A 19257-nucleotide genomic window follows, 5' to 3' on the forward strand; every position below is an offset into this window, starting at 1 on the left:
TCACAAATAATCCTCAACTTTTGTTTCCAAAACACATGTCTGATGATTTCATCTTGGAAGGAACATGTGCCTTTTGTGAGTTACAAGGGCGCTGCAGATCCAGGAGCTCGCTGTGTGTTGGACTGGGGCAGTGCTGTGGCTGATGTGCTCTGTCCCCGGCAGGAGGCCCTTGCCCAAGGTCAGCAGGTCAGGCTGTGCCGAGAGAGGCTGCAGCGCGCCGTCCAGGAGCTCCAGGAGTCGCAGGAGCAGACTGACCGGCTGGCCCGCGATCTCGCCCACAGCGCGCAGCTCGCCCACGAGAAGGTAACCCCTCCCCCACCAGTCTGGGCTCTGCTGGCACTGGCGATGGAAGAGCGTGACTCCCAGCATGCCCTTGGGATCCCAGTCACGCACAAGAGACACTAGAGACAGCCAGTCAGTCGGTCCTGCCTGTTTGGTGGCTAGTAAGCACTCATTCTGTGGAACAGATGAGCAGTAGCAGGAGACTCCAGATTTACAGCAGAGAGCTTTACCTGTTTGTCAGAGAAATTCAGGCTGATTACTGCTTGTGCTCTCATTATCAAGCATTTCTCTTAAGCAGCATTATTGAATATTTTCTAGAGCCTTAAGATTTTCTGATTATCTGCTGATTCAGTGATTGAATGGCCCCTGCTGTTTAAAAGTATACATCTTATTTACATCTAGTTTCTATACACATCACATCTGCTCTAGTGACCTTATTTCATGGTGTCATCCAGCCAGTCTCGCTTGTGTGTGTCTGCGTACACGTGGATGGGTCGCTGGCTTGACAGTAACCTGCATCATCTCCGGTGCTGGCTCTTCCTGTGCAGGAGGCTCGTGCCAACCGGCTGGCCAAAGAGCTGGGCGCAGCTCAGGCCAGGGCTGCCCAGGCAGAGGAGAGGCTGCAGGCCAGGGTGAAGGCACAGCAGGAGGAGATGGAGGACATAAAGCAGGCCCATTGGGCAGAGGTAACCGGAGCCCGGGCTGTGGAGGCTCTGAAGGAGCCTGTCGTGTTCCCCAACTGCGCTGCCTCGCCGTGTACAGAGCTGAGTCTCTGGGGGCCCCAACCCCCTGGAACAGCCCCAAGACAATAAGTGATTCAGGGCTCAGTAAGAATGAAAACCTGAACAGGTGGTTCTCAGTACCAGGCATGATGAGCCGTAGGTGCTTAATTCCCCGCTACCTGACAGCTTTTCCTTACCCGTCTTCCCTGTTGGTTTTGGCTGAAGTACATCTTAGAATTGTGACGCATGATTGCCTAAGTTCAAGCTCGACCGCTGTCTCATTATCTGTGGCTCGGTGTGAATGTTTATGTCCGGCAGCAGAGGCAGTCATGTGGACACATTGTGCTGCAGAAAGGGAGAGAGGGTGGCTGGAAGCAGGGATAACCAGTAACCTCCTTCCTTTCTCTCTGCACTGACTGGATGAGCCTTCAGCTGCCGTCTCGTGTCGCTGCTGCATCGCTGGCTTGACCAGACACTGCGTGCAAACCCTAATTCTGTGCAAAAACCGGAGTTTGTGGTAAAACAAAAAGGAACAACCCAAAAGGGGAACACACATAATGGCCTGCAAAAATGCACGTTTTGAGATTTTCATTTTGCAATCTGTTTTTGTGATCTGGTGATTTTCCTGATCTGGTTCAGATTAAAGAGCTGACACAAGCATTTTGTGACTTCTCCTCAGCTGCAGCATTGCACACTCAGAAAAATAATTTAATTTCCTGAACATCTCTCCCACTTGACTTGAGTTGGTCATTGTTAATTATGTTAATAAGCATGGTGTTCATTTGAAGTGAAAGCAACCACAAATCCTAAACCTCTAAGCTACATAAACAAAATATTTAGCTAAGTGTTTTCCAAAATGATGAAGAATGTGTGAAGTTTAACGGGTGTAGCACAAGGTTGGAGCAGTGTTTCAGTGAATTATCTTTCACATGCCTGAGTATGAAGCAGATCTCAGCACTAAGTGCCTTTTGCTTCATCGTGACTTCACCCAGTAATGTCCTGCACACTCACCCAGGGGAGATCCAGGGGCCTCCCTCTGCAGAACACCGCTGACCCTTTACTATAATTGCGTGAGTCTTTTAAAATTTAATTTGGTCTCAGTCACTGCAAACTAGAAAAGCCCATATATTGTGCAGCAGGATGCTCGTTCATAGAGCTTTGGCTGGAATGAGTGTTATGACTGAGTTGAGCTAGTGCTACAGTTTCAGTTAAGGCTGCCCATTAAAACCTTTTTGAAAGTTTTCCAAGACATTGTGTATCATATTTCTCCTGCAAACACATTATGTAGATCTGTCAAGGCTCATTCAGCTGTCCTCCGCTGTACTGATGTTTTTTCTTCCCAGAATTTCCCGGAATTGAGAAAGTAATTGGTAAATGCTGTTCTGTTTACAGGATGGCTTTCCTGTTAATGACCCATGTTTTTTAATGAGGTTATGTATCCTTCCAAGGTTTTTCAACATACCAAAGGCCTGAGGAAGCAAAAAAAAAATTCAATAGACTAGAATCGATATGAACCCGTTCTTTCCAGGCAGTGGTTGCTGTCCAAGAAATGTGCGGCCCTTTGTGTCAGAATTCATTAAATGACATTTCTTTATCGCTGCAAATTGAGTCATTCTATACTGTAGATGTTGTCATTCTGGTTAAGAATTAAGAGGCAGCAATGCAGGCGGACTGTGTTCAGAATCCTCTGGGTAAACGTGACAGCGGATCCTTCTGTGATGCTCCTTCAGCTGTCAGCGCTGCGGGAGAGCCGGGAGCAGCTGCTGGAGACCACTGGCTCCATCTCCAGCACTCTGAAGAGCTCCCAGGACCGCCTGGGCGGGCGCCTGCAGCAGATGGGCGCCGAGCTGGCGGAGGCCCAGGGCAACATCGCCGGCCTGCAGGCGGAGCTGGCCGCCCGGGACCAGGAGGCCCAAGCAGCGAGGGAAGCTCTTCTCATCAAGGTGGGTGTGCAGGAGCGGTCAGGTGACTGCCACCGTACTGCTCCGCCCCAGACTGCTCGGGCTCAGACCTGTGAGCCATAGTCACGGTTTGTGCCGATTCAGAAGTCCAATTCAGCAGCCTCAGTCTCGAAACAGACTTTCCCGCATTTGTTTTCAACTGTTACACTGTTACAACTGTTTGCAACTCAAATTTTCAAATATGGGCATGTTAGAACTGATCATGTGCTGGGCACAGCTAACATTTCGTGAAGCGGATAGATAAAATGAAACAGATAATGACTTTTCCTTGGAATTACTATTGAAGATGCCTATTGTGTTCTATACATTTCAACTTAAACTTCTGGTTTAATGTGTTGGTATACAGATCCTTATTGAAGCCAGATCAAAGCAACCAGCCTGACTTCATCCTCATTCAGGCTGTGTAGCGCTCCCACTGTCCTGCCCCTTTTCTGTGCACAGCCTTCTAAATCATCAGCATTTCATCTCTAAGCTTTTGTGAAACCCTTTTACGTTGCTCATATGGCATCTGAATCCTCTGTTGTGGTTCCAGGATGCAGAAATAGCAAGACTTCAGGCAAGGATCTCCAGCCAGGAGAGAGCAATGGAGCTGCAGAACATCTCGTTGTGCTCTGCGCTGCCCCCTGCTGGCAGTGCCAGCCGGGAGCGGGACTCTGTATTCCACTTCCTCCACACTCTGCCAGCCTACAGGGACCCGTGCCGGTCCATCAGTGTCCCAGACTCTCCTCGCTGGGCGGACGCCGACTCGCTGGGCTTCCGGGGGGACAGGCTGGAGAGCGCCCAGCTAGCAGGAGCGCTGGCGGGGCCTCATGACCAGGCATGGCAAGGCCCGGGCGAGACCAGCGCTTCCTCCGAATCCTCCTTCAACCCCCTCACGTACGTGGTGAACGACGACAGCGCCCTGAGCGCCTCCTGCGCAGAGCCGGAGAAGCCTGACCTGGACACGCTGTGCGGGATGCTGCAGCTGGTCAACCAGCAGATCGCCCTGAGCGTGGCCTCCGCAGGCCAGGCAGCAGGCACCGGCCCAGAGCTCCACCCAGCCAGCGCGCGTCCGGTGAGCCAGGTTTCCTCTTCAGTCGATTGCAGATTTCCGTTTCCCGGGCTCCGATCTGTAATGCCACATGTTCCGCTCACAAAACAGCGGTGTTCCATCTTCTCCGCCATTGTGCGTTATTGGCCTCGCAACTTTCTAATTCCCAGCTGTGGTTCTGGTAATCCGAGTATGTTTTCTACGTTTTTGTAGAGTATATGAGCACCTTTTCGTCTTAGAGGTGGCTGGGGGTGTGGCACTGCCTGTGTGGGAAACGTGATGCTCAGGACCTGCTCTGACGTGCTTGGGCAGCGTTGCTCGCCTGTTGCCCCGCCTCACAGCAGAGGTCCGTCTGAGCGGCTGCTGCTCCTTTCTCTTGGCCTGAGAGGCTTCAGAGCCACGAGGTGTTTTCAGCTCTGCCTGTCCTGGACACGAGTGTGAGAGGGCTCCGAGTGCTGGGAGAGGGATCACCAGTTTGTTATAGGTGTCTTTTGGCTCAGAAGCTCTTAAAGAGCTGTCGATGATTACAAAGCGTTGGTCATCATCAGTGTGTAGTTTCATGTCTTATGGTACACAAGATGGCACAATACACTTGTTTAAGCAGGGCTCTCACACTCCGTCTCTGTAGGGCCTGGTGTCTTCTAGGTCTTGTTCCAGCCCTTGTAGTCCATTAAAATAATCAACCTAATTACTTTCTCAGACATAGGTAGCATTCTTTTTCAGGGTGTTCAATAAAGGTTTTCAGAATTCAACTAAAAGTACAGTCACCTAATAAAACACCTCAGAGCTTATTAAGAAGCATTGCAATTATGCAATTATTGCAGCTAATTAATCATGCCAACTGCAGTATTTAACGCAGAGCTCCAACAGAACAACAAGCAGAAAACACTTGACAAAGTCAAGTCCCAGGTCAGAAGCGACCAGGCAGCAGAATTTAAAGTCTACAATGATTTCGTCTGTTTCATTTTCAGAAATCCCTAAATGAGACTTCAGATGAGCTCTGTCTCGGGTCTTCAGAAACTCAGCCGTCTTTCTCGTGACTCCCATCTCTGCTCACTGTGGTACAGTCAGCCCCGCACCGGAGGACGGATTTCAACTTTTTAGCTGGCAAAAATAAAAATTCCTCATGCCTGGAGCTCAGTGCTGTCCTTGATAAGCCTTGCTTTACTGGCATGTGGTCTGGATGTGTGAGAGGAGCTCCTGGAAGCTGTCAGGCCTGGATTTGTGCTGAAGCACATCACTTGAATCACAATGGGTGGAAGAGGGGCTCCTCAGCCGCCCAGCTGGTAAAAGAAGCTCGCTACGAGCTCCGGTTGAGGTCTGTGACCTGTGATCCCGACATCGCAGGTTCGAGTCGGGGCTGAGCGCTGGGTTCCCCTAGCTGGGCAGGAGCAGGGGCAGGACTAGTCGTCTGCCACTTCCTGGGTGCTTGCAGGCCTGCGGTGATGTCTGCGAGGGGCACGCCTCTCCTGTCGGCCTCTGCAGAGCCCCTGTAGTGTGACGGAGGATGAACAGCTCGGTAAGGCCGTCCTGCGCTCTCTCACCGTGCAGGAACAGGGGCTCGCTGTGCTGCGCGGAGGCGTGAGGGCCTTCGGAGATTCCAGCTTTCACTGGAATCGCCGCCAGGAAACGGCAATTAAAGTTTTAAAATAGCGGGGGGGGGGGGGTGAATCTGACTGGAAATACTGGTTTGAAATAATCATGCATGATTAGGCCACCATCAGTGTTGCTGTGCAGTGCGTTTCCTCTCGGGGCTCTGAGGCTTTAACTGCCCTGACGCAGGATCTCTGACTGGGGCCTAATCCACAGGCCCCAGGAGGACCTGCCTGCCCTGCGGCTGCTTCTGAACCTGAGCGTGCGTCTGTGAGCCCTAGTGCCTGTCCATCCAGGGGATGCCTGATTTTTCTAAAGTGAAGTCATTTAAATATTTTTTTCAATGATGTGAAGTAATTTAATGTTTTTTTAAAAGTTAAATAAATGGTGTGTTTTCGTGTTGTATAAGCTGTTCTCTGATCTTTTTTTTATTGGCGTTTACTGGTGGGTACACCAGTCTTCTGAGCCACATAAATGGTAAAATCATAAATTAGTAAAATTGTTTCTGTTTCACTCTCCCGTCTTAAATTAAAATTAAAGTCTTTAATTAAACGACTTAATTTCGACTTGGAAGCTCCCATTGAGTTGATGGACTTGACCACAGGCGTCTGACATCAATTCAGTGCTGTTCACAAGTGGAAGACCTGAAGGAAGTTCAAAGCTATCCAAAATGTGAAACTCAACACTCGCAGTACATATGAAGCAATGTGCTCTACATGATTCCCTGTAGGGCAACGCTTTTTTAAAACTGCAACGAAACTGATCCTGCAGCGGGGATCTTTGTCAACATGCGCTGGCTGCAGAGGAACAAGCAAAGGTTAATTCCACTCCAAAAACAGGAGAGAGGCAAAGTTTCGGCTTTATTTTCGGGGATCGGATATTGGATCCTTCAAGCCATCTGGGGAAGAAAGATCAAACCTTGGATCAGATTTGTACAGTAACATTGACTTCCTGCAATACCGATCTTACATATAGGAGGTGCAGCAGTCCCAACGCTGGGCAGCCTGGAGCTGTTCGTGGTTCCATTGGTTTTTATTCAAATGGCTGATTTGGCATCACTGTTTTCATCTCCACCATTGCAGTCTATGGAGTTTTACAGTCTCCCTGCTGCCAACAAGTAACCTTTTTCCCACTTAACAGGTGAGGGTCAGCTGCACTGTTCTCTGCTGCTGTAAGCGTGCCTGCAGCTGGACAGACCCCTGCTGTTCCCTGGGCTTCTTCCTACTGACTGAGGCCGGTGATGCTCTATTCAAATCTGTCGTGCGATGGCAACGCTCCAGCCAATCGCAGACGGTGTGGTTCTGTTTTTCCCCCTCTGTCAAGTCAACCGCCCGTTGCTTTTAGAGAGTTAAGCAACGCTTTTGTCTCTGCCTTCCACAATGAGGCAAGAATGTGCTGCTGGCTCTGCCGGCAATTGAGAAAGCATGGGTCCTGCCCGCGCTAGAGGCACAAACACTGAAATATTTATCCATCCGTCCGTGGGTGGAGGCAGAAATGCCTTTGAGGTTGGTCAGAGCCATTCGAAAACAAGGATTCTCTTGCTGATTTATCACAGTAGTATTTCAGACACGTTCAGTCGGTACTGATGGGTGAAAGTACAGGCCTATATCTAAATGGTATGTGTTGCCAGCATTTTTTTTTAAATAGAAAATTACAGCAATAATTCTGCTAATTATTTTTAAGCATGAAATGCATCTAGTCCAGTAAAGTGACAATTCCTTAAGGAATTCTAAGATTTGGGATTTTGTTTTTTCAAATTCAGCTTGAGCTCCTCATAGTAGGATGTTTTCACACTAGGACGCTGGAAGTTACGCCTAAGGTCTTGGTGGCCCTGTAGGTGGCACTATTCCCTCTGGATCACAGTTTCCAAGCCGATGCCCCAGTATGGTGACGGGGGACACTGTTTTGTCTTTCAAATGAGATGTTAAACTGAGGTCCTGATGTCTTGGTCATTAAAAACTCTGTGGCACTGTTTTAACTCGGATGTCCTGGCTTAATTTCACTCTGAACTTGTGCAATCTTGCCTGCTTTAATTGTCCAAGCAATTTATATATATGATGCATATATATATCAGCATTTTTCTGGCTGATGCTTCTGGCTCAAGTCAAAGTCAATTGCATTTGCACCCATTAATGCTGGCCAGGTGTTTTACTGGAGTCACTGAAGTGAAGTACCTTGCTCAAGGGTACAACATTGTACCACTCGCATATAAAGCACTTTGGGACCCTTTGGGATGAAAAGCACCATATTAATCTCACTGTTATAATTATTTATTTATTTTATTTTTTATTAGGTTATTTTTCTAGGCATAGTTCTTCACAGTACAGACATAAGAGTCTGAAATGATCACTAAATCTCCAAACCCATGACAAAGCTGACAATGTTAGCAGGGCTGCTTGTCTTTAAAAAAAAAACAACAAAAACAAAAAAAACTTTCTATGAAAATGAATGCTCATAGCCAGAGACTTTCTCGTGATTGGGACAGGGAAGGGCTGGAGTACTGTATGCTTAAAGCTTTTGAGCTGTAAATATGACCGAACTTCATCCTTTGTGTCGCTATTGGCCGCTGTGTTGAGCACAGACGGTATCAGGAGGAGTCGACCCCTTCTCTGTGTGCGTGCGCTCATCGTCAGGATGTGGTCTGGGCTGTAATGGGGACCACAGCCAGCGCAGGGCAGGGACGCCAGGGTACCCCAGTATCAGTGTGACTCAGACTCTGAGCAGCTCTCCTCTGCAGCCTGTGAAGCCTGGAGGTTTATTGGTGGGTGAGGAGCAGCATTTTTTCTCTTTCAATTGTTCTGTAATGCTGCTCCTAATACTTCTGACACCCAGGGATGGTGTGACTTGATAAACAAGTTCACATTTGCTGCAGGAGCTCACCCTGTAAAATAAGAAGCAGTTAACATCCTCTTCTTGCACGTTCCACAACTAAATGTCCAATTATTTTCTTCCATTTCATTGATTCACACAGCTCCTTTTGTGTGGTAATGGCTGTCCGGAATGTCTGGATTTTAAAACCCTTTTATTTGCACGGTCAGGGGGTGTATAACACCACATGTGGGTTTATCCCTCTACTTCTTAAGTTCATTTAAGGATAATTTTTATTTCTGTGCAGGGGGTGCATGTTTGGGGAAGCTAGCAGTGCACAAGCTGTTTTGAGATGCAGGGAGCTGTGTGTGACTAAGCTGTTCCACAGCTCACTGGAAGCCAGAATCTGTAAATGATTTAACATATTTAGTCTTGCAAAGATTTCCATCTTCCTCTGCAATGTCTGAGAACAATATTTATGCTACGCGTGTCTTAAAAAAACAGTGTCTTTTACTAGTTCACATTTCTGTTCAGGCCATAGACCTGTTTGTCCATCTACAAAACTTGTATTCCAAATGTTTACACAAGTGTACACTGAACACGGGTGTGTGTTAAAGGCAGTTCAACCGGAGACGGATTTAAAGAAAGTGGGAATTTCACATTTCACTTTCCCGATCAAATAGAATTCCAAAATCTCCTAGTCCAAAAAAAAAGGAGCAGACCTTTATAAAGGGCTGCCTAATGTTACGTTTCTGACGAGGGTGCAGGGTGCTATGGCCTGTCTGTTGGTGTCGTGCCACTTGTATCATGCCAGCAGGAGGAAGTGGGTTATGTGGATCACATGTGGTTGCAGCTCGTTGTCTCCACTTCTGATTCAGAAGCACCGAGGCCTGTATTCAGCTCAGAGAAGACTGTACTCAATGCAGGTTTCTAAGTGGATGTGTCGCATTGTGGTTTGCACACAGGCATCTCTCTCCTATCCAAACAGGTTCTATTTGTTTTATATTCTTAGCTGTTCAGCCCACATGTTTTGGCAATAAGATGACTCTCATCACAAGTCAGAAGCAGTCACGTTTAACCGTGACCCAGTGTGTGCTGTAAATAAAGCAGGACAGCCATGGTCTCAGATAATACTGGCTTATGTACAGAATGCAAGTAATACTGTACTTTAATACAATTAGGTCAATATATCTATGTGCAGTGTTTCTAAATTTTTAAAAATCATCTGTTTTAAATTTCTATTTTAAGCTTTCAAAAGCTAGACCCGCCTCAGGTCCAGTGTAGCTTCTGGGCATGTCTCTGTGAGGAACCAGCAGCGCTGTGTCTTCTACACGTGTTGTTCAAACATTAAGAGAAGGAGAAAAGCCCTTTTCTCTGATGCCTTCGCCCAGGACTGGCACATTGTGTCCTCCAGTCCGTACCCCTCATCCAGGACTTCACCTGCGTTGCTGGGTCTCATTCACTCAGCTCATCGTGCAGCTGAACACTGCTTAAGCCTGTCCATCGCAGGTGCTGTAACTGCAGTGAGAGGTGGGCGGTAACTGAGGAGTGCAGGCTGGCTGGGGTTGGCTGTTCCTGTCCCCAGTTTCGCTCCTCTTCCCCGTGAGCCTGACTCTGCACAGAGGGGTTATCCCCAGTGGGAACGGGGCACTTTCCCTGTGTCCCCGAGAGTATCCAGGCCCCACTTTCTCCCAGGCGTGTGAAAGAAGATGGCTCTGCCTTGTTGACCTCTCACTTCTGTAGAATCACCACCACCAACATCATCATCGTCATCATCCTCATCTCCCGCTGTCCCTTTGCCCCGGTCGGCGTTCAGGCTGCACGGACGCCCTGATCGCCGCAGGTCTGCTGCTGCCACACTTCTTCCTGTGTTCCAGGAAGGCTCGTTTCAACAGAAGGGCGGCGGAGGAAGATTTTAGATGTCAAGTCAAGGAATAACTGGTGAGAACTGCAGCCCGACTCCTCTTTCAGATACGACCCCCCCAAGAAAATAACCTTTGCATAAATAAGTTCCATTTGTAGTTTTATAGAAATGTCCAATTAACAATCGGTGTGTAATTAATTGTTTCTGGTTTGTTGGTTTCTGTTGTTATTATGAATAACATTTCCTTATGCCCTGCAGACCACTTTGTGTCCTCATCTTGCTGTACTTATTGTCTTGCTGATAAGGCCAAATGCCTTATGTTTCAAACAGTGCTCGGTTCTCACTAGTCCACCTGCCATGTACTGTATTTCATTCGGTCTGTATTTCCTCCGACGTCATGTGTTTGTCGGTCTCCAGGAGAAATCTGTGCGCGAGGAAGGAGGCGCAGAAGGAGGCTTTACTTTCCTCTGAAACCACTTTCCAAATGATGAAACGTGCAGATGAGGTTTTGACCAGAAAATTATTTATATGATTTCTCTCTAACGCTGGGTGAACAGAAAGTAACCTCATTATTGCAAAACAGGATTGTCTGGTAGCAGGATTGTCTGGTAGGTTGTCCGGGACAACCAGGATTGTCTGGTTGTCCCGGACTCTTCAACGTGTCTTTTTTTCCAGGGTGGTCCCAGGGCATGTCTTTTCTTTTTGTTTTGTGTTACTTTTCTGAGAGATGCTGAGGTGATTGCCGTTGATCCCTGTCATGCACAGTTGGAGGCCGTCGAATCTGTGTAATCCCAGCCCGAACAGCTCGCGCCACTGCGGTCAGGGCCAGCGTCGGCTCACATCGGCCTGTTCGCTGGCCTGGCAGAACTGCATCAGCATCACTTTTCATTGGGAGCTCAGGGGCAGCCCGATTGTGAGCATGGCAGCGCTGTTGAAATGAGCTTATAAAGACAAAGGGCTTCCTTTGATGCAAAAGGGAAAAAGATCGGTGAAGGGACCCTTTTGTATCTGAGGCCAAACACTGAATGTAGACGTCATCATATGGTGAGTTATGCTTTCCCTTATCGTGTTTTGCAGTGGGGCCTGTATTGGTGCAGATGGTTAAGTGGGTGTGTGGGGGCTTGTCCTGTAATGGAGGGAGTAACTCAGAGTCTCTTGTGTGTGTGGAGAGAGACTGGACAGTTTTAGCTCATTTATACTAAACCAAACACTGAACTGTGAAGCCGAAACGATGCGTCTACTTCTCTTTTTTTTTTTTTTTTTATTCTGTGTTAGGCAGCATTCCCCTCTCCTGCAGGGCTGAGGTCGATAGCTGCACTGCAGTCTCTCTGGAGACGCCTGATGTGTGAATGATCTCCTGTGTGTTCCCCCTCTGTGAAGACCTGACCTCTGACACTGGGCTTTATAAGTGTTCACATGTGTGCAGGGTCTGTAGACTGGCTTTACTCTAGAGGATTGGTTGACCAACACTCAAGCAGGGTTTCTCAATCCTTTAAGCAACTGTGTATTATGAAGAAACAGTTTGTGAAACAGAAATTTACTGTAATGTACATTTGTACTGGTTTCTGGTGCAAGATGGAGAGTTACAGAGAGGTTATAGGCCAGTTCATACTGTACATAACCTTAACAATCTGGGGCATGATCTCTTTACTATGCAGGAACAAGAAACAGTTAAAACTGGACACCACCAGCTTCTGCAATATGCTGTCAGGTTTGTGCTGTAGTACACGTTCACTTAGACCGTATGTTTTTCTAAGTCCAATACAGAACTTGTTGCTCTCAGCCAGCGCACAGAGGTTCCTGAGACAAGAGCTTCAGTCCGTGTTTGACCTGTTTCAGAAAACTCTGCTCTGGTTTCCAGACACAGTACAGGACAGACTGTAGCTGACAGCAGTGCCTGGAGGGTGAAAAAACAAACAATCTGATTGAAACGTTTTCATCCCCTCCTGATGATGTCGATTAACATTATTGTTAAGAAAAGGTCGCCACATTTTTAAGGTGAATATATTAAATCATATCTTGAGTACTCAAGCTGAACTTTTTTATAGGTGAAAGAAGTTAAATGTCAGAAAAAAATTTAAACAAAATTGAAATGTGTCGATTGCAGAAGTATTCACCTCCTTTTCTACGGCAAACCTAAACCTACGTCAGGCGCACAAATGTACTGACTTGTAACACAAGTAGCTGAGTGGCCTCAGCCCCAGTACAATAATAGTGGTTCACATGACTTCAGAATACATACACCTGTTTCTGTAAGGTGTCAGTCAGGCAGTGAAGTTCAAGCAAAGCGTCGACTCGGTGATAAAGGTACAACTCAGGAGAAGACTCTAAAACACTTCAAAGGCATTGGAGTTTTAAGTGTTTTTTTTTCATTTCTGTATTTATCTTTTCTCAAATGTCATGCTACAGACAACAAAGCAATTAGACTGGAAAAAACAAAATCAAGAAGCAGTCAAAAAGTCAAGTGCTTTGGCAACAAGCTAAAATGGGTGTTTCCTGGTTCTACTGTATCTCAGACTTGTGATGACACTATAAGATGCAATTATGTCATCCTAGGAAGGACTGTTTCCATGGTGATTCTGTGGAGCGAAATGCTGTTTTGATGCCGGCCTTTTTGTTTTTGAAGACCTTATGATCTAAAAGCCTTCGTTGTTTTCGCAGTGCAACAGAGTCACAGTGGTCGTGAGACGTTTGATGTCTTTCATACTTACAAACAAAATGCGTTTGTGTTCCCACCAGCCCTTCAAGCCGGATTGCTCTTACTGAGGCCCGTGTGACCTGTAAATTAATCTCTTTTTGCATGCCTGTTATCTTCAAAGTGTTGACCATGTTGAGCGTGAGAACAAAATGGGTTGTTATCAGCGGCACCGGCCCTTTGGGAAGAGCAAATTTATGGTGGAAAAGGATTCACCTTCACATGACAATTGAGCTTTTTCACGCAACCAGAAGCTCAGCTCTCATTCCTACTGGCCACCGGTCTCACCTGTGGGGCTCCAGCCCTCCTGCCGCTGATCGGCATAGCTAAGGGGCAGAGCACAAGTCACACATTTCCAGATAAACTGTACAGTATATCTCCTCCTCAAGACCGAAAATCTCTGCAAAACCTGCTTTTCACGAAGTGTTTTAAAACAATTATCAGCGCCCGTCTCTGAGGGATTTCTGAGACAGCACTGTCTTGCTTTCCCCACGCCCTGTTTTAGAAGTACAGCATGGGTATCCCTGTCCAGGCCAGTTCAGGGAAGACTGTAATTTGTCAGACATTAGTCATTAATACTGTAATATCAGTTATACTATATATGTTATACTACATAAGTACAAGCGATAAATTAGACAGCTGATGACAAACACTAAGGGGATTTCCATATGAAATGAGTTTTTCGCTGGCTTTGCTCTTAAAATAACAAAACTTTTGATATTATTTCCCGTCCCTTCGCTTACTGTGGGGACTCCAGAAGACGGGTCCTCTTTCGGAAGCGCGACAGCCTCGCAGGAGAAGATGTTATTCTGTTTCTGCCAGTGTGGAGCTCTGTTGAATTCCTGACTGTGGTGTGGCACATCGCCCGTTTCGGGTTTTACAATGCACAGTCCTGGCGGGCCCGTGCTCCTGGCACCAGTCTAATTGGCAGTGGAATGTTGTTCTGAATCTTGCGCTTTAATGGCAAACACATGGGGCCGCAGCTAGAATCACGACCCGCTTGTAAACTCGGCCTGCTGCTCCGGCCCGCAGACAGGGAAGGTACACAGAGGGGACGTAAATAGTTTAGCGGGACTCACAGGATTCATTTTGGCAGTTTTTGTTTACGTTATCGTTCTTTCTCCACACCGATGTTGATCCCTGAAGGCAGCGAAACCTCTGGGATGTGGAGAGGAAGCAGCTCTTGATCCAGCAAGCTGAAGAACATGCAAACCACTTCAAAAAGTACTTCCCATTGTGTCACAATGGGAATCACAAGTGACTGAAACTGGACTATCACCATGCCTCCATATAACCTCTCAGCTCTTCTCAGCATGTTGTAGAAAGGGGGGCTGCCAGGGTATTTTATTTCTTGTCATGAGGGAGCTGGTGTGTGTGGGAGGGCTCCTGGAACATGGTAACAACCCTCCACAGGTTCTGCAGTACCTGCGGTGTGGGGTGGCACCTCCATTTGCTTTGAAGTTGCTTTCATGTTTTTTTTTTGCCCAGAAACCTTGAGGACTGAGCCCCCACCTCCACATGACTCTAGGCTGTTTCTGCAGGTGTGGGAGTGGGGTGAAGGGGGGACACCGACCGGACACCGGCGTTGACACTAAGGACAGGGGAGCACGACGGTGTTGCCAGCCCAGACGCACGGCCGAAGAGGCTGGACCTGGTCAGTACTGGGATAGGAGACCAAAGAAAACCAGGGTGCTGCCGTCAGTGGACTGGTAGGTGGTGCTCTTCCCACTGCAGCAGGCTTGAAAACAAGAGCAAGCACAATAGCTTCTAATATAATGCCTCAAAATACTCGATATCACAGATATAATAACTGTGGACTCACTCGTCCTCCAGAAGAGGTATATGACGAGAGCTCATCTCTTCAGGCCCACAGGTGCACTTCTCTAGCTGATTGTGTCACTGCTTCCTGTGGCCAAGCTGCACTGTGCAACATCCTGGCACTTCAGAAGCACTGTCCTGTTTACTGCAGTTCTATCATGCCTTTATGCAAGATGGTCCCTTTGGATAGAACTGTCAGGCAAATGAGTCAGTGTCATTATTGGCTCGCTAATACAGCTCTGGGCTGGGAGCGTGTGGCAATAGGAAGGTCTTCATCCAGCCACAGGTTGAGAGGTGATGATGATGATGATGATGATGAAATCTGTTAGCTAACTTCACTCTTCCCTGAATGCCATCTGTAATTCCACTCTCTGTTCTTGCTTTCCAGCAACTGTATTGTTTTCCTTTCCTATTGATTATCTTGGAGCCTGGAAGTCTCTGTCTCAGAAGGCGAGTGCATCAATGTCCCTGCATGATCTGCTCCAGTGTTTCTATTCCTTTTTACTTTAAATATATCGCTCCTATTTACTTTACAGGGCCAGCCCTACCTTTTCTCTGCATCTGAACAGATTCGCTGAGGTGAACTTGATTCTACTGGAGTTGTGTAAAAGAAAATGCGTTTGTGCTTCAGCACAGCAGCAGCTCTGCAGCCATGCAAGGCTGACGTTGCATAAGACTTTATTACTTACTACTGTGTGCAAACATTCTGACATTCTTCTCTGATGTCTTTACTTCAGCCACTGCTCACACCCTCCTGGTGGTTTACAGGGGCTGCAGAGTGAAAGACTCAAATTAAACACTGCAAACTTTACTCACTGCTCAAAAGCAATGAGCAAATGACCTCATTATGTAAATATTGAAATATAAGTTCTGTGTGCTAACTCTATTGTATTTGCCACTAAGCGGAGAAATAAAAGATTATTAATAGGTGGACTTGTATCGAATTATATGTTTAAATTCATGTTTATTTATTAACAACATCCATTTAGTAATTAACACTTAATAAGTAAAGCTTATCATTCCTCAATGCATGGTTCATGAAGAACTAGTCTTTAAGGAGCCCATTTTTATTATTGAGGGGGTGTGAGTAGGCACTCTTGAGTAATGTGGACCTCTGTGCAGGTAATTACACTGATCTGATCTTAGGAGCAGGCTGTGGCATTTTTGATGATAGACAGTGATCTGGGAGAGGCAGATTGCGGAGATCAGAGTTTTCCATGAGAAAACCAGACAGATCTGCTTAATTCCAGTCTCCTCTTCTTTACTGCAGGCCATTGTTCGTGTGTGTCTCTGGATCTTTGCATAAGCTCTTCCACACATGACGCAATGCAAACTCAGCAGCAGTGCTGGTGACAGTGCAAGGGTGCATTAACACCACAGACTGGCTGATGTGCTGCTGCTGGGGAAACTGCCTGTGGCTTGAAGGTGCAGTAGGTTCATTCCTGTGCCTGCCAGCTCCTCCAGCCCATGTCACATTCTGCAGCTCGTGTGGACCACCTAATGCCAGTACCTTGTACTTCTGCTTTTGAATGAATGAGCACAGTAAAAGATGCAAAGGATATGGCAGTTAGCTACTGTGATAACATTCACGTTTCTGTTCTGCTGATGTATCGACAATTGCGATCAGGCCTGATAACATCTCTCACACAGCCCTGCTCTGTTTGGCACAGAAACTCTTCCTCTTGGCCCCTGCTGTTCCCTTTCTCCTTTGTCCCCTAAAAGTCAAGTGTAGGAACCTACGAGAGGCTGCAGGCTGTAAATGGGGAAATGCCACTTGTGATTTATACATGTCATTTCAAAACACAAATGCACAGAAATGCATGGAGCCTTTGGGGTTAAATCCTGGTGTTGGTGCTAAGATCGGAGTGGAGACCAAGCGGAGCTTTCGTAAGATGAGGTCAACACGTGAGTAAACATATCCTGTAGAACCACCACTTCTTAAATCTCTGCGTACACCTGATTCCTGTATTGTTAGCCTGACAAATACGGCCCTAAGGAGGCTGTGTCTCAATAGCTCTGAGCCTTGTTTTGATGGCAGTGCATTGTGTGTGTGTTGTGTGGGGGTACATTTGTCAGGACAGCTCACAAGCATACGAACCTTCCATACACAAGAACCATTGTTTTTTTTGTGACTGCTCATTTAAATACAGTTCCTGTGTGTTTGCACACACTTTGGTCTGCAAACACACACCCAAATCCTGTCCTTTGAGTCCGCCATGAAGTGAAGATTGTTCTGTGAAATCATCATGAACTTTGAAGACTGAGGAAAGGTCTGATTTAGATTTTCAGTGAATCGACAGAACATACAACCACTCTGTTAATGGCTTTCGTAGCTATTACATACACTTCCGTACCACACAGTAGGCTGAAAGGGAAATGTGATTGCATTTATAGGTTGCTGGTTTGTGCTCTGTAAAGGAAAATCAATACTGCCAAGGGGCCTGATAATTATTCTCTTGAATTTCATGCTGAAGGCTGGAACACTGGGGAAAAGCATCAGTCTTGTCCAACCCTTCCTGACAGGAAAAGAGTAGGAATTGTTTACGCTTAAAACGGGGACTGAAAAACTGAGATTTTATCATTAAAAAACTCATGTGGAAAAAAACTGAAAATAAATCCCCAGAGTGTGTGTGATATTGTTGTCTACACACAGGACCAAAGCTAGACTCCAATATATGGTTGCTTTGAACTATTTTGGTGTGATTTATAGATCCCAAGGTCGTAATACATATAGGTAGATAAATGACAGTGTTTCTTTTGTATAACACACCATTCACAATCTGACTTCTCTGAAACCGTAAATACAAATCATCTATGGGTTACCTTCTTTCCTAGACAAACAGAGCACGAATGAAGGCTTGCCAGGTGGGCACGTAGCTCAGGTGGGCTCTTTCCTTGCGGACTCGTCACGAGGGCCTGGTTAGTACCACAGTGCCACTGTGCTGGCACTGTTCATATCACACTTCAATCACAGCTCAGGTTAGATTAGAAGACCTTTATTATCCCAAAACCTGGGGAACTTATTATAAGGCAGAAATCAAGAATGTTTTCACATGAGGGGTGCCTGTTCAGATGTTGCTCACTTGCTGGCTAGTAGTTTACTTATCCAAATCTCATCCCAGGTGTTTCCTGAAGAATCCCAGGGAATCTACCGCTGTGACACCATCTCTCTGCAGCTTGTTCCGGGCACTCGCAGATCGACACTGTAAACACCTTTAAGTATTTAAACATGTGTATAGTAGACAGCTACTGAGTAACTCTTCTTTGAACTGACCATCTATTTTCGAACTGCTTTATCCGAATCGGGGTCGCGGAGCCCATCCTGGCAAGCAATGGGCACAAGGCAGGATACACCCTTGATGGGATGCCTGTCCTTTCACAGGGCAGACACACACTGCACAGTCACACCAGGGAGGACACCAGCGCACCCAGAGGAAATCCACACCAACACAGGAAGAACTTGAAAGCTCCAAACAGGCAGCACTCCGGGTCAGGAACCCAGCAGAGCCCCCTGGAACGTGACCCGTGCACTCATCCACAGTTCAGGAACTGTCTGTGGCTGTTTCAGGGCCTTTAGCGGAGCCTGCGTCTGATCACAGTGATTTCGCCGCTGGTGATAAGGGGCAGGTTGCAGCAGTCCTGTTCCTGCGCGTATCCAGGTGCTGTTCTGCTTGCTGACCTTCCAGCAATGTCAATCAGCTGACAACAGATGCTCTCCTCTTCCCCACCGTACTTTACTTTTGTTCATCTACACGTACAATTTAGTGTAATGGTTTGGAGGCACAGCGCTCATTGTTAATGAATATCAATATTTGATGCTCATTCTGCCTACACTGCAGAGTTTAAACATACAGAGAACCAACCGCCTCTGCTTGTTCCTTTGCATCTCGCACGCTGGCGCTGATCCCCAGTCAAATCCAAAACCTTTAAGGATTTCAGCAGTTCGGTCAGATCCTAATAAGTGCAATATAGGTATTTCCCAGTGAATGTGACAGATGGACGAGTGACTGTATTTGAGATTGCTGTAGCTCACCTTGCTCAGGAAATGGCAGCCAAGCCTGAAGAGGACAAGACTGACTGAACCCCCCAACTCCATGTCCCGCCCCACCCCTGTTACTTTCTCCAGGAATGAGCCAGGGAGCTGCTTCAAGTGTGTAGTTGGGCGGCAGGAGGAGAGCGAGAGAGCACAAGTTCAGGAGATACAAATACACAGGAAAGAGGAAGTAAAGCTCATATTAGGATCTCACCTTCCTCACGCATATCTGTTAAAAATTGCCTCACATTTAGACATAACAAGAGCCAAGTCAACTGTCGTGCTGTTTGAATATCTTTTACAGGTCAACTGCGCTGTGTGCATGCCACGATGGTGTGGAATTTAAGTGCTTAATGAGAGTCACACTGGTAAGCGTTAAAATTGTAATTATTGTCATAATGCTCGCAAGAGGCTGTATATCACACACATGCTGCCCAGGCAACGTCTCAAA

The 19257-nt window shown here is 46.9% G+C and overlaps 1 protein-coding gene across 1 annotated transcript in view; it reads left to right on the plus strand.

Moving 5' to 3' along the window:
- Nucleotides 1–5990, plus strand: part of ccdc18 (coiled-coil domain containing 18) — a 31354-nt gene extending 25364 nt beyond the window's left edge. Inside the window, exons 25-29 of the mRNA XM_088927431.1 lie at nucleotides 163–303; nucleotides 831–968; nucleotides 2735–2947; nucleotides 3498–4019; nucleotides 4967–5990. Coding sequence (XP_088783557.1) covers nucleotides 163–303; nucleotides 831–968; nucleotides 2735–2947; nucleotides 3498–4019; nucleotides 4967–5035 — 1083 coding nt within the window. The 3' untranslated portion in view covers nucleotides 5036–5990. The remainder of the gene's footprint in view (nucleotides 1–162; nucleotides 304–830; nucleotides 969–2734; nucleotides 2948–3497; nucleotides 4020–4966) is intronic.
- The last annotated feature ends 13267 nt before the right edge of the window (nucleotides 5991–19257 follow it).

This window comes from Atractosteus spatula, chromosome 11 (genome assembly GCF_055471065.1).
Source record: "Atractosteus spatula isolate fAtrSpa1 chromosome 11, fAtrSpa1.hap1, whole genome shotgun sequence".
NCBI classification, from domain to species: domain Eukaryota; kingdom Metazoa; phylum Chordata; class Actinopteri; order Semionotiformes; family Lepisosteidae; genus Atractosteus; species Atractosteus spatula.